A 15,299-nucleotide genomic window follows, 5' to 3' on the forward strand; every position below is an offset into this window, starting at 1 on the left:
AGAAACGCATACAACTTGCCAAAAAAACTAATTTCAAGCACCTACATGGACAATAAAACGTTTCACATGAGCAAAACATAGAACGAGTAAGAAACATATAGTACGGATAGATACTACATTAATGGATCATAAAATGTCACACAAGGAGATAGCATAGACCAAGTCGGAAACGTATAGCGTGCACAGATACTATATTATTGCAAATCTCTCTCTCTCTCTCTCTCTCTCTCTCTCTCTCTCTCTCTGGGGGCATGCGCATCATCAAGGTATAGCCAGCAGCTTATTTATATCTTTCTGCAAAACCAAAGCAAACGAGCAAATTAGTTAGTCAAAGGAATCAAATTCGTCTTTGCTTCAATCAAAATTGCCTAGACGTATGTCTGTAATGTGATCCACCAACATGAAGTTAGTAACTAGTTTACCTCAATGCTCAAGGGTGAAGTTGTGGGGGCATAGCGGTCAACAACGTGACCTTCCTGATCAACCAAGAACTTGGCGAAGTTCCACTTTATGCTGTCGCCAAAGATGCCACCCTTGCTTGATTTCAAAAACTTGTAAACAGGAGCAGCTTTATCGCCATTAACGGACACCTGCCAAAAGCAAGGGGTATTGATCTTGAGACTCGGGACAGCAAACACTTCTGGGGAAGTCTTTTCATAAGCCATGACTAAATTTAAACTTGGGCATCATAGTGTATATATATAGGCAGCCAAAATCCTTTTCTCGTATTGGCAGCACCAGAACTTATCCAACCAGGCAATCAGGAAGATTCTGAAGATTCAAACCAGCTCTCTTATTGTAAAAGTTATAGCGTATGGGTTTATCCTGTTAATGACGTAGACACTATCATATAAAAGTTTACTGAAGAGCAGCATCCTCAACACATTTCAAGTAGTTAATGGCCGCTGCATCTGTCTAATAACTTTGGCAAATTGTATGCACATCAGTAAACTGGTCTTCAGGAGTAGATTATAGTTAATCCCAAACCTGATGATGACTCCCTGTATCGTTCCAATTTTATTGGATGTCTCTTTGACATTTCTTTTTCAATGTATTCAGATTTGTCACTGGCACTTATTCAGTGAGGAACCAAGGTACTTGATAATAAACTACTCCAGCAAGCCTGGTCATCTCTTTTCAACTCAGTCATTAGTAATATATGGGACACCAGGGAACTATATTTTAACACCCTCCCTCAAGTTGTACATGATTTTGGAGCATATACAACTTGCTCTTCAATAGCTAAAATTGACGTCCTGTTAACCCCTTGGTAAACAGGTCTGCCACTTGATCTTCTGTTCGAACATGACGTAGTTCTATCTCCTTCATCTCGACTTTCTGCCGTATGAAATGTTGATCAATCTCAATGTGCTTCGTTCTGCTATGCTGGATAGGATTACATGCAATGTTTATTGCGCTTTGATTGACACAAAGAAGAAATGATCGAATAATTGTCTCCCAAAGATCACTCAATAAGTGTCTAATCCATGTGGCTTCTGCCGTGCCTGCAGCCATCGATCTGTATTCAGCCTCTGTACTCGATCGTGCCACTGCCTTTTGTTTTCTGCTGCTCCAGGACACTAAATTGTGTCCAATATATACACAATATCCAGAGCTAGATCGTCTCTCATCTGGATCCCCTGCCCAATCTGCGTCTGTATAAGTGATGAGTTCATGTCCTCTATGCAGATTATCGTTCTTGCGATAAACAAGTCTGTCGACGATTTATGATATGAACAGATGTGTGAAAAACTTCTGTCCAGAGACTAACGGGCACATTGCTATCATGTAACATGCTCATCGCGCTCTCTACAATATGACTGTGTTTCCTCTCCGCAACCCCATTTTGTTGAGGAGTATGAGGGCAATAAACCTGTTGACTTATTCCTTTATCCTGAAGAAAGGCAATAAACTCGTTCGATGAATACTCTCCTCCACCATCACATTGTAAATGCACAATATCACAAGCAAACTTTGTTTTGACCATCGAATGGAATTCCCGAAATATTTGAAAAACTTCATGCTTGTGTTTTAAAAAATATATCCAAGTATAACGGGAATAAGAATCAATAAAGATAACATAGTAACGACTGCCAGAAAGAGAAGGAATAAGTGCGGCTCCCCAAACATCAGAACAAATAATCTCAAATGGCTTTGAAGCTCTTTTATTTATAATATGAAAAGGAAGAACATGACTTTTGCAGAGTTCGCATGAAGAACATTTATTATTATTATCAAAAAATGAACATAAACTAGACTCTGGAAGGAGACCGTCAGATACAAGATTTTCAACGAAACCCCGACTACAATGTCCCAAACGACTATGCCAAATATCTGACTTATTACAATGAGATGAATTAAAAACTTTCAATGAAGGGAAAAACAAAGACTCTGAAGGTGAAGACACTGAAGAATGCTTGGACGACTTCAACTGGAGAACTGGGACTGAAGACGAAGACACTGAAGGAATCTCCTTGAAGACGTACAAGTTTTCTTGTCGCTCCCCCTTAGCGAATGTCTCCTTCGTTCGTAGATCCTTAACATAAACAGAAGAGGGAGTAAATTCGACGGAAGAATTCATATCGTCAACAAGTTTAGCTACATAAACAATGTTCTTTTTAATATTAGGAGCAAGAAGGACATTGGACAAGTGAAGTGGGGACTTTGACATAGGGATATGTGCACTGCCGGTATGACTAATGGAGTAATAAGTTCCATCTCCCGTAACTATACTACCTTTTTCAAAATAAGGCAATAAGTGAGATAACTTACCCGCATTACCCGTAACATGTGTGGCGGCACCTGAATCAACATACCATTCGCCTTGTTCATTTTGCTTGATCGTCATCTGTGACAATGCTGATAACAAAAGTTGTTGCACATCTGTGGATGGCCCTTTTGTGTCCATAGTAGTAGCTGATTTATTCTCAATTTTGTTTATTTTTCCTCTATTCTGTAGATTAAACCAACAATCAGCTCCCTGCCCAAAACGTTCGCGGCCTCTGCCTCCTTGATGCCCTCTATTCCCTCGTCCAAAACCTACAAAAGTGTCCATAGCCAAAACTGAATGAGGACGATCTGATTCATTTCCTTCTGCCCTTTGTTTCATAATCATCTCATGCTGGAGAAGTTTCGCTTGAAGGTCGTCAAAAGTGGGCAACTGCGGAAGGCATGATAAAGCTGTGGTAAACATGTCAAAATCAGGACCCAATCCAATGAGAAGCTGTTGAACTTTATCTTTATCTGCAATAGCACTTCCAATAACCGCCAATTGATCAGTAATACTCTTCAAGCGGCCTATGTATTCCATGACTGTTATGGAGCCTTTCTTCAAACTTTGAAATTCATTTTTTAAGTACATAACTCGAGCTTCTGATATCTGAGAATATGTCTGAGACAACTTACTCCACAGATCCGCCGCAGTGCAATCATCTGAAAGAGTAACCAACACTTCTTGAGAGAGTGTTGACGTAATATAAGCAACCAAAGACTGATCCTGCTTCCTCCAAGCTGTATACTCTGGATTCTTAATAGAAATGGTAATTGTGTCACCCTTCTCATCCTTGGTTTCCTGCAAAATAAGTCGTGATGGTATAGAAACTAAACCATCCAGATGTTCATCGAGATCCTGACTCCGTATAAAAGGAAGGATTTGACTCTTCCAAGTCAAAAAATTAGAATGAGTAAGTTTTTCTGTAACGAGCTGACTCAAGAAATTTGCAGAGGGACTGGATGACGATGGGTAATCCATATCAATGGGACAATGAATAAGCAAACAAAACGAATGCAAAGAAACAAACAGGTTTGAGATCACTCAATTAATCAGGAGAACTTCAACAAGACATGTACCTGTGCTACCGATATCTGGAAATAGAATCGAGATTGTAAACAATTACAATCTGCCTGTAGGCGTTGCATAGGGGACACTCAAATAGCAATAAAGGAAAAATTTCTGGAATCAAAGAATTTCTGGAATAAAAAAAATGAATGAAACTGACAGACGTTAAAAGTTCTGGAAATCAAAGAATGAATAAAAAAAAAATTCTGGAATCAAAGACGTTAAAGAGTGGAAATGAAAGAGATGAGATTGGAATAAGTCGTTGATGAACGAGAATAAAAAAAATGAGTAGCAGGTTTGGAATCAGTCGTTGATGAACGAGAATAAAAAATGAGTAGCAGACGAAGGGATTGATATCACGTTAAGAATCGAGAACTAGCAGAAAAAAAAATGGTGACTACAACCAAAAAATGAATCAAACATGCTGCAATCAGTGAGGAGAATAAAAAGGGGAAAAGATGAGTTGCATAGAAAGATTGGGAGAGGAGAATAAAAAAAAAAACCTGTGATCTCGCTGAACACGCTTCTAATAGGATTCCGCAACCCCAAGCTCTGATACCATATTAGATTTCGATTTCGTATGTGTGGTTCAGCCTGCACAGGAAAGTAGAGAGAGAGAGAGAGAGAGAGAGAGAGAGAGAGGAGATGCACAATCGGTTGGGGCGGCACTCGTTTGCTCGACCTCCAAACCCTAACCTTTATAAAATAAAACAAGTATACAACGAGCCTTGTAATATCAGGATGCCATTAATGAAGTTGTATTGAGCATGTGTTTCATTTAACATGCCATGCGTATGGATCTGGATCCAGATCCATACGCAAACTATATTTTAACAGTATGCACATCAGTAAACTGGTCTTCAGGAGTAGATTATAGTTAATCCCAAACCTGATGATGACTCCCTGTATCGTTCCAATTTTATTGGATGGCTCTTTGACATTTCTTTTTCAATGTATTCAGATTTGTCACTGGCACTTATTCAGTGGGGAACTAAGGTACTTGATAATAAACTACTCCAGCAAGCCTGGTCATCTCTTTTCAACTCAGTCATTAGTAATATATGGGACACCAGGGAACTGTATAACCTATCAGCATGGACCTTAATCTTCAGATTTCATCATATCACAAGTTTTGAATGAAGCTAGACCACACCTGCAGATTTTGGCTACTAGTCAGCACCCAATTAAATTGAATTGGCTTTCCACAAATTCATGCAAGCGGCCACTCTACGGATGGATCATGCTATTGATATTCTCCAAAGCAGATTACTAATGGAAAATTGGATTTTCTATCTGGAAATCCTCGGGCTTCTTTCTTCTGATGGGGTGCCTTGTGAGACCCTTGGACCTCAGCATTCTTGAGTGCCATTGGTGGTTACGACTTTGACAGTTGATCCAGCTGTCTTCAAGACAGGATGTTGCCTGTACCACCTCAGCAGCAATGAATGACTCCTTACAACATTCATCTTTACAGCACTCCATTCTAAAACTCTTTTGTTCATTCAAAGCATTCTCCTGTCGATGAATTCCAAAGGAGCACAACTACATCCCTACTAGGCTGGTTAAGCTAGCACACTTGGGACAAGATCATGTAAGGAAGTACAAACCTCCGGACTGGTTTCCATCCCTAGTGGAACTCTAAATTGTATTTATTTACTTTTGTAAACTGGTCGGAGTCTGCCTAACCCCAGCTGGTCTATCAAAAAAGAAACCATAAAAACTGATGACTCCAGAGCACATGGTGTAACAGGACAAAGATTCACCCCTACAGTCTGATAGAATTTCATCTGTACCTGCATTAAGAGAGAAAAGAGAGAGAGAGGGAGAGAAAGAGAGAGAGACGAGAAGAGAAATACAAAGAGGGCAACTGCGGCTGTCACGATTTCTGTATATCAGAAATCGTGACCTAATGCTTTGTATAAATACACTTAAGTGTACACAGTGGGTCGGGTTGGGTCTAATGAAATATCCGAACCCAGATAAAAAAAACACTTAAAATTATACACTTATACATAAATGGAATGGACTCGGGTCTGGTATAGGATCCAGACCCGAAACACTATACACCTTTTTCACCCCCCCTCAAGTTGATCATGGTTATGGACCATGCACAACTTGCCTTTGAGTGTCAAAAAACGATCATTTGTTAACCCTTTCGTAAACAGGTCCGCAACTTGTTTTTCAGTATTGACGAACTCAGGCTCAATCTCTTTTTCTTCAACTTTCTGTCTCACAAAGTGTTGGTCAATCTCAATGTGCTTAGCACGAATGTGATGTACTGGATTGAATGACATGTTAATAGCACTTTGGTTGTTACATAGCAAGGTAGTGTGGAAGATCTTTTCTCCTACTTCAGTCAGTAGATGTCTGATCCATGTGACTTCGGCAGTAGCAGTAGCCATAGATCTATACTCAACCTTAGTACTTGATCTGGCGATAACTTTTTGTTTTCTACTGCTCCAAGAGACTAAATTTCTTCCAATGAAGACACAATATCCTGATGTAGATCTTCGTTCATCAGGATCTCCAACCCAGTCTGCATCACAATATACAGTAAGCCCATGCTCATCTTTGCCATATGACTGTGTTGAGTATGTCAATCCATCCCCAATAGTCCCTTTCAGATATCTAAGGATCATCTTAACAACTTCCATATGTCCAGTACGTGGCGCATACATAAATTAAGATACTTGATTGACTGCATAAACAATATTAGGTCTAGTGAATGTGAGATACTGTAACATTCCTATTATGCTTCGATACCTGGTGGGATCATCACACAGATCTCCATCATGGACACTAAGTTTGTGATGCAGGATACTCGGAGTTCCCAGAGGTTTGCAGTCTTTCATGCCTGCCTTGCGGAGAATATCTACGGTGTACTTGTGCTGAGTGAGTGTCAAGCCATGAGTTTGATTATCAACTTCTATACCAAGAAAATAGCGTAGAGTTACAAGATCTTTCATTTTGAACCTCTGACCAAGTCTTTCACTTCTTGGATATGGACCGCAGAGTTTCCTGTGATAACAATATCATCAACATAAATTAATAACAGAGTGGTCACAGTCTCGCTTCTGAAAAAGAACAATGAGTGGTCCAGCATGGAACGTGAAAATCCATGTTTTTGAATCTCTAGTGAGAAGCTATCAAACCAAGAGCGAGAGGCTTGCTTCAGACCATAGATAGCTCTCTTTAACCTGCACACATGGGTTTTACAATTTTGTTCTTGATATCCAGGGGGGTGCTCCATATACACTTCCTCCTTCAAGTCCCCATGCAAGAAGGCATTCTTTACATCAAGCTGACTTAACTTTCACCCATGTTCAACAGCCAGAGAGATAATAATCCGAATTGTTCCCATTCTTACAACCGGACTAAAGGTCTCATCATAGTCTTGCCCTGCTTCTTAAGTGAATCCTTTTGCCACGAGCCTTGCCTTGTATCGCTCAATAGTTCCATCTGGCTTGTACTTTATCTTGTAGACCCATTTACATCCGACAACATTTTTGTTAGGCGGTCTGGGAACAACTTCCCAAGTTCCGCATTCATGCGAAACTTGCATTTAATCATTCATGGCTTATACCCACTTGGTAGAAGTGGCAGCCTGGTAGTACATAGTGGGCTCATCTTCTTTATTGAGAGCAGTTAAAAACAGCTGAAGATCCAAGGAGAAGTTGTTATAGCTAACCCACCTGTCAATGGGATGTCGTATGCGGCTCGATTTTCTGATCTCAAGAGTGTGAGAAGGGGACAGATTGCTGATTGAAGTATGATCTGAATGGCTTGATGTCATCGGTCTCTGTCTGGAATAGACAATGCCTTTATAGACAATGCCTTTGTATTTGCCAGGTATTTTTTCTGAATTCTGTGGCCCCAACGTCTCAGTGTTTTCAGACATCTCTTCTTCTTGCTGCACGAAATCTGGTGAACATGCTTCGCTGGAGCTAGCAAAAAGTTCTGAACTCAACCAAGGATAGTAAACTTTAGTTGGTATATTCGTTGCATCAGCTTTGTCATCAAAATTTTGTTCATCAAAGACAACATTTCTTGAGATTCTGATACGTTTGTTGGTGGGATCATAACACCTATATCCTTTGTAGTCATCTGCGTATCCCACAAACCTACACTTCTGGGCCTTGTCTTGAAACTTGTTTCTCAGGGACCGATCAACATGCACATAACAAACACATCCAAAAACACGCAGATCGTGATAATTAGGATGAGCTCCAAAGAGGCAGTGATAAGGAGACTTATTTTCCAAAACGACCATCGACAATCTATTTATCACATGCACGACAGAATGAAAGGCTTCTGTCCATAGGTTGGTGGGAAGATTGCTGTCATGAAGCATACTCATGGCACTTTCAACGATATGTCTATGTTTTTGTTCAGCAATCCCATTTTGTTGAGGAGTGTGAGGGCAGAACACTCTTCTTCCTATTCCGTTATCTCGAAGAAAAGAAATAAAATCATGGGATGAAAATTCCTCACCTCCATCACATTGGAAAAACTGAATGGACTCAGAAAATTGATTTTTGACCAAGAAAAAGAAATTTTGAAACAAAGAGAAGACTTCTGACTTATTTTTAATGAAATATATCCAAGTGTATCGAGAACAACTATCAACAAAGATTAGATAATATCTGCTTCCAGACCCAGAGACAATTGGGGCGGGTCCCCACACATCAGAACAAATGATCTCAAAAGGTTTTGAAGCTCTCTTATTAATTGAATGAAAAGGCAATACATGACTCTTGCATAAAAGACAACTGAAACATTTATATGATTGCTCTCATCCCTTTTAAGACTTTCTTTTGGAATGAGATTATTAGAAACAAAGTTTCTCAATAAAATGACTCCCACAATGTCCTAACCTACTATGCCATAAGGATGGCTTATTACATTCAGAGATACTAAAAACACTAGCAGAAGAGGATGAACATGACTCTGATGAAGGCTTTGAAATCAGGTGAGAAGGGCGAACATCATGACATGGAGCTTCTTCAAAGACATACATGTTGCCTCGTCTCTTTTCTTCAGCAAATGTTTCCCTCGTGCGTAGGTCCTTGACCTGCACAGAGAAGGGAGTGAATTCAACTGAAGCATTATTATCATCAATAAGTTTGGAGACAGAGACAATATTTTTCTTAATGTCAGGGGCATGAAGAACGTCGGAAAGAGTAAGAGTAGAATGTGACATAGGGATGACAACCTTTCCAACATGGGAAACAGGATGGTGGGATCCATCTCCAGTGACAATCTTACTTTTTCCAAAATAAGGAATAGGATTAGAAATTTTACCTGCATCGCCTGTCACATGAGTCGCTGCCCCGAAATCGACAAACCAAGTGCCTTCATCACTCTGCTTCAATTTTAACTCTGACAAGGCAGATATCAGCAAATCTTTAATCTCTCCACCGTCTCTGGTATTTGTGAACTTTCTCTTGATTTCTATCTGTGGACTCTTTCCTTTATTCTCTGGATTATGCCAACAATTCGCCTTGATATGTCCCTTTTTGTTACAAAGGAAGCAAGTAGGAATGGATCTTGTTCCCTGCGCATGAGTAAACATGTTTGGAGTGGGAAGTAAACCACGCCCTCCGTGTCCACTTCGCCCTTGTCCTCCTCCTCCTCGTCCTCTACCATAAGTCACTCCTGTAGCAAAAACTTCTTGAGAATTTGAATGATTATGAGTTTCTTCAGAGAATCCCTTCAGAGTCATTTCATACTGGATCAATTTTGTTCGTAGTTCATCAAAGGTAGGAAGAACAGGGAGACACAATAGTGAAGTGACTATCATATTGTAGTCAGATCCCAATCCACTCAGGGTTTGTTGCACCATGTCATTGTCACTAACGACACACCCTATAACTGCAAGTTGATCTGTGATGGTCTTCATCTTGTTCAAATATTCCATGATGGTCATAGAATCTTTCCTTAACAACTGAAATTCCCTTTTTAGAAAAACTACTCTTGCTTGAGAAACCTGCGAATACGTTTGAACCAGTCGTTCCCAGAGTTGTAGAGTTGTACAATTGTCAGGAATGGCAAGAAGGATCTCTTGAGACAGGGTGGATGTGATGTATGCAACAACTGATTGGTCATTTCTTTCCCAATTGAGAAATTCAGCATTTTTGACATACACGATTGAACTCACCCCTTTATCATCTTTTTCTTCTCTCAGGATAAATTCTGGTAGAACTGGAGTGGTTCCATCCAGGTGACCTAAGAGACCTTGGCTCCTTATGAAAGGAATAATTTGCCTCTTCCAGATCAAGAAATTTGAGGTATTCAACTTCTCAGAAACAAGCTGGTTGAGAAAACTTGAAGAAAGATTTGATTGAGGGTGATAGGGATTCATAGAAAATAAGAATCAACAGACAAAAAAGTTTAACCTTCGCCCAACACCTTTTTTTTTCCGGCTGTCAGAGAATAATAGACAGTTAAATTTAGACAATGGAGAAACTTGAGCTTTTCTGTGCACCGAAAGGGGCTTGCGCGAAAAGGTAATCACATGTTAAGTATCCCTTTTTTGTTTTTTTTTTACAGCAAAGGATAATCACAGCAAAGGATAATCAAGAATAATAATGCACAGCAGAACACAAGGAATCAAAGGAAAGTACTATAGCATCCGAATATGCAGAGACTTTGGAAAAGATGGAGTAAAAGAGGATCAAATGATTAACAGAAATAAATTTAATGTTTCACGTGAATCAGTTCACGAGTTCACATGAAAAGTTGTTAACCCACGATCTGGGAGAAAACCGATGTTTCACGTGAACCAGTTCACGTGAAATGCAGTCAATCCACGATCTGGATTCACGTGAATAGAGTTCCTGTGAATCACAGATTCACAAAGATGAAACTCACGTGAGATGTGAGTACACAGAAAGATTCAGAAAGAGGGATAGAAAAGAGACGAAAGAGAAAGAAGAACAGAAAGAAAGAGAGAAGCGAAAACCTCAAATACTTGATCGTTGTCACGAGCCAGAGTTTTTTTTTTGCCTCTAGATGGATCTACGCTCTGATACCATGATAGAATTTCATCTGTACCTGCATTAAGAGAGAAAAGAGGGAGAGAAAGAGAGAGAGACGAGAAGAGAAATCCAAAGGGGGCAACTGCGGCTGTCACGATTTCTGTATATCAGAAATCGTGACCTAATGCTTTGTATAAATACACTTAAGTGTACACAGTGGGTCGGGTCGGGTCGGGTCTAGTGAAATATCCGAACCCAGATAAAAAAAAACACACTTAAAATTATACACTTATACATAAATGGAATGGACTCGGGTCTGGTATAGGATCCATACCCGAAACACTATACACCTTTTTCACAGTCAAAGGGCTAAAGTAAAAATGAGAGAGCACATGCACAAATGTACCAAAGAGGATAAAATTGGTACAAAAGAGCATGACTCTATGAAAGAAAAGTTGCAATCTAATCGAGAAAATTACACATCTGCTTCGGAAGGAGTGTGTCAAAGATAACACACTGATTACCAGAACAATAAAACATGGAGGGATTTCAAATTCATTTAGTGCAACAAACTCAAGTGAAAAAAACTAAAAAGACAACAGGTTTAGAATAAATCATTGTGTATGCTGCGTAAATATGCAACTCACCACAGACAATCACATTATTTAAGAGATGTAAAGTGAAAATTGCAGTTGATGAGACAAAATAACAAAGCACCAAGTCAGTCTAATCAAAAGCGGAAGTAACTCGAATAGCCAGATCAAAATAGAATGTCATGCACATATGTGAATCTTGCATTCTTTCTGAAGAAGATTAAGTGGATTTTATCGTTAATCTAAATATATAGATCAATCACACATCTTTTTCTCCAGTTGGATTACTGGACAACAAGCTCCAAATTACCATGTGTATTCTTCAATGTGTTATCTGTAGGCTGAGGTATCTAAAGCAGCATAATTGAGATTAGATACAATTACCCAACTGAGAAAAGTAATACAAAAAAGCAAGTTGAATTTAAAAGATATCACCATTTTAACATTTTGTTATTCATCTAATTTATCTGCATACAACATTATGAATATGCATGCAGATAACAATGACAGTAACAATTAGTGGAGTCATCATTATCTGTGATTTTTGGAAACCCAGTGCAGGGCAATGATATTTGATTAAAAACAACAAATTACTCCATTTTAACATTAGTACTGATAATAATGGGAAAAAGAGACCAAGGAAAAAATATTGCAGCATATGATTAGTACGCAATATTGCATTTACCTTGTCAAAGATGGGGAACTCAGCTTTAAATCGAGTGCATACCACTTGTTCTATCTGATCATTTGTCCCTGACTCTTGCCCACCGAACTGATTGCATGGAAACGCCAGAATTTCTAATCCTGCACAAAACATGATTCAGGTTTATATGCATAAATATACGATTTACTGAAAAAATATGAGAAGTTAGAATTAAGTGTTACCATCGATACAGTTCGCAAACAATAAGTGTTATTTAAGTTCCCTAACCAATACAAAGCCCACTTGTTGACAAATTATAAACCAAATATATGTCACACAAGACAGTGCTATTATAAAGGCCTACATGTCCTTTGCCTTTACGTAAATAATAATGAAAAAAAAACTGAAATGCATTGAAAGCCAAATCGTGATTCAAACAAGAATAAGCACATCAGCAAAGTGTATCACATGAATGAAGATAACATAGGGATATAATTGTACAAATAAATCCCCCCTGCATTCAAACAAAAACAAAATAACATAGAGAGCACTATAAACTAATTCCAGAGGGACCAACTGAAAAATAATGTCATGATAAGAATGGAACCTTTGTCCTTGTACTTCTCGTACAGATCATTAAGCTCCTTGTAATTTGAATTGGCTAATCCACTGGAACAAAGTCAGACATAGCTAATAATTGTTATGAATGTCATAAATACCAGAAATCCAGACAAGGGCAACCATAAAACTGCCAATGGAGCAAGGGACATAAAACTAACAAGTGATAACAGAAACAAACAGATCCCACTGATAAAATGGAATTTCTTAAGCATGTTGCTCATAAATTTCAGAGACTGTTCGTTCTGGACCTTGCTACATACAAAAGAAGCTCCCTCTCCTCCACAGAAAAGGAAAACAAACTCACCACTCAGATGCCACATTGACAACCAGCAATACCTTTCCCTTGTATTTGCTCAACTCAACATCATTTCCGCGCACATCCTGCCCAAGACGCATGATATCACCATTAGAATCACAAACACAGAATACCTGTATTACCCTCCCCTTATGTGATTAACAAAGTAAAATCAGGTAAAAAAGATAAAATTATCCACTGCAAACAAGAGTCAGCACGCTCAACTTATTATGAAAACAAAATCAGTGTTGTGGGTGTCTTGAATTTTGGACCTATTTCTATCCATGACCCGGTCTGATTGTACAATGGAAATTTTCAATGAGGTTTGTGGTGGTCGGGCTTGGCTTCCTTCTTATGAGGAGCCACCACTTTTCTTTGAGAGAGAGAGAGTTTCCTTTTGTTCTTTTTTTTTGTATTGGGGATTAGGGTTTGAGAGCTCTATATTCTGCCATTGTATCTCGCACATATTTGCTAGTGGATTTTGTTCCCCCTTCCCCTGGGGACGTAGGGTTGAGTGTCTAACCACGTAAATCTCGTGTCTTCTCTTGTATTCTTCTTCTCTTTATCTTGTATTTTGCTTCAAATTTGTTCGTGGTTCGCATAACAGAGATAAAGAGCAAAACTTTACAGGCCAAATTGCAAATCAAAGACAAATTCTCATAAAACTCCTAGCAACCTTCATTAACCTCAAATTAAGAAAATAATATCGACATATAGTAAAGAAACATGAACATTATATCCCAAATACTTGCTTCACAAGCCGCACCCATATTTTGCCAGCCAACCAAAGCTAATACATCTTGACGGTAAATTAGAAACTTGAGGCCAAGCCTAACTATTTATGAATAATTCAGCCAAATCCTCCCTCCCAAACAATCACCACGTGAAACTAAATTTACAAATTACATAGACAATCCAAAAGTGCAGACCATTTCTGAATAATTGCAAAAACCTTTTTCCTCCTTAACAAACATAAAGGGAAGCCCAAGTTTCAACAATAAGCTGAAATTTAAATCGAAAAAATAAAGAAACAAATTATTTTCTCCACGGAGATCCAGAGAGGGAAGTACATCAGTTCCTTAGAATTACTAAGGCGCAAAAGTTTCTACCTGAACCAGTGAAATCAATATAAACCAACCAAATTCTTTCTCGTCCACAGTCCTCAGAAACACCGAAGAAATCAAACCTAAAAGGATTCAAACTCTGAGTAATTCAAAGAAATATTCGCCATGAGGTCTCCAGTTCCCCAAAACCAGAAACGAAATCATTTACAAAGACCTCCTCTCACCAGCCGCAAAAACTAGACATAGAACCATATCCACAGAGAGAGAGAGAGTAAAAAAACAAAGATGACAGCCGTGAATTCGAGATGGTAAGAAGTGGACCAGAGGAGGTAAGAGAAGCGCGTGTAAGGTACCTTCACAGTGAAATCATGAAATGATTGCTGCGATTTAGAGGACTGACTCGCCATCGCAGAGACGGATCTCGATCGGCCGAAGAGAAGAGCCCGAGGAGGAGCTGATGGCAAAGAGGAAGCGGAGAGACCCGTCTCGTACAGAAAGCAAGGAGGAGGAGGAAGAACAGAAGAAAGAGGGGCAATCGGAGATCGGATGTGTCGCCGAAACGCTGCCGGAATCGAAGGGATCGAGGAGGCCCTGCGAACCGAAGCAAGGAGCATCAGACGGCGCAGAGAAGGAAGGAAAAAGAGAGGGAGGAGGAGAAGCAGCTCACCAGCCAGCAGTGTGAAAAGATCAGGTGGGCGTGAAAAGATCAGGTGCAATATATATTTGTGCATTAAGCACTAAACCGTGCCGACAGGGTCTGTCAGGTGTGGGACCCAAGACCTGACGGACGGCAGGGCCTGTCAGTTATGTGGCTCAAGACTTGATAGAGAATAATCAAGTGCTACACAAATTTTGTGCCATGTGATTACACGAGTCGGGCTGGGTACCAGGTGAAAACGCTCGACCCTTGGCTGTTGTTATAAGTATACACGTGTCATCTGTTTATGTTCAATTGACAGACCAACGAATTGGATGAAAATCGTGAGTCTGACAAGCGAACATGTATGTATCGTCTAAAACCCTGCGAAAGAAAAACCCGTGACATAGTGGTAGGGCTGGTAAATTAGCCGAGACTAACTTGAAGTGTTCAAGCACGGTTAATTCTTTCGCGAGCCAAGATGGGTTGACGCTCAAAATGTGCCCAGTTAAACAAGCCGAACAGCTTGTTTATAAAAAAAATACATTATTTTAAAGCTAAAAAAATAGAATTACAAAAAAAATATATGTAACAAGTAGAGCTGAACCGAGTACCTATTGTTCCTATTCAG

At 39.4% G+C, this 15,299-nt stretch overlaps 1 protein-coding gene across 2 annotated transcripts; it reads right to left on the bottom strand.

The window, feature by feature from the left end:
- Positions 1–220: 220 nt before the first annotated feature.
- On the bottom strand, positions 221–14,833 carry LOC149845060 (putative phospholipid hydroperoxide glutathione peroxidase). 2 transcript variants are annotated; one of them, XM_089995479.1, is made up of 7 exons: positions 14,699–14,833; positions 14,385–14,622; positions 12,977–13,053; positions 12,659–12,720; positions 12,094–12,212; positions 423–590; positions 221–294 (listed from the first exon to the last, which is right to left on the bottom strand). In XM_089995479.1, exons 2-7 carry the CDS (start codon positions 14,436–14,438, stop codon positions 262–264), a joined length of 513 nt encoding a protein of 170 aa, XP_089851605.1. In that variant the 5' UTR covers positions 14,439–14,622; positions 14,699–14,833; the 3' UTR covers positions 221–261. The 2 variants fall into 2 exon arrangements, with proteins under 2 accessions (XP_089851605.1, XP_089851606.1); XM_089995480.1 differs by having other exon boundaries at positions 14,385–14,702.
- Between the last annotated feature and the right edge of the window lie 466 nt (positions 14,834–15,299).

This window comes from Nuphar pumila, chromosome 2, assembly GCF_984573655.1.
Source record: "Nuphar pumila chromosome 2, dmNupPumi1.hap1.1, whole genome shotgun sequence".
Classification (NCBI taxonomy): domain Eukaryota; kingdom Viridiplantae; phylum Streptophyta; class Magnoliopsida; order Nymphaeales; family Nymphaeaceae; genus Nuphar; species Nuphar pumila.

Excerpts from the sequence above, each read along its gene's own strand:
- LOC149845060 (XM_089995480.1), bottom strand. The coding sequence starts at position 14,645 with ATGCTCCTTGCTTCGGTTCGCAGGGCCTCCTCGATCCCTTCGATTCCG. Across the intron at positions 12,213-12,658 it reads CGAGAAGTACAAGGACAAAG|GATTAGAAATTCTGGCGTTT; the intron begins GTTCCATTCTTA and ends TGTTTTGTGCAG. Across the intron at positions 295-422 it reads CTTCACCCTTGAGCATTGAG|AAAGATATAAATAAGCTGCT; the intron begins GTAAACTAGTTA and ends TTGGTTTTGCAG.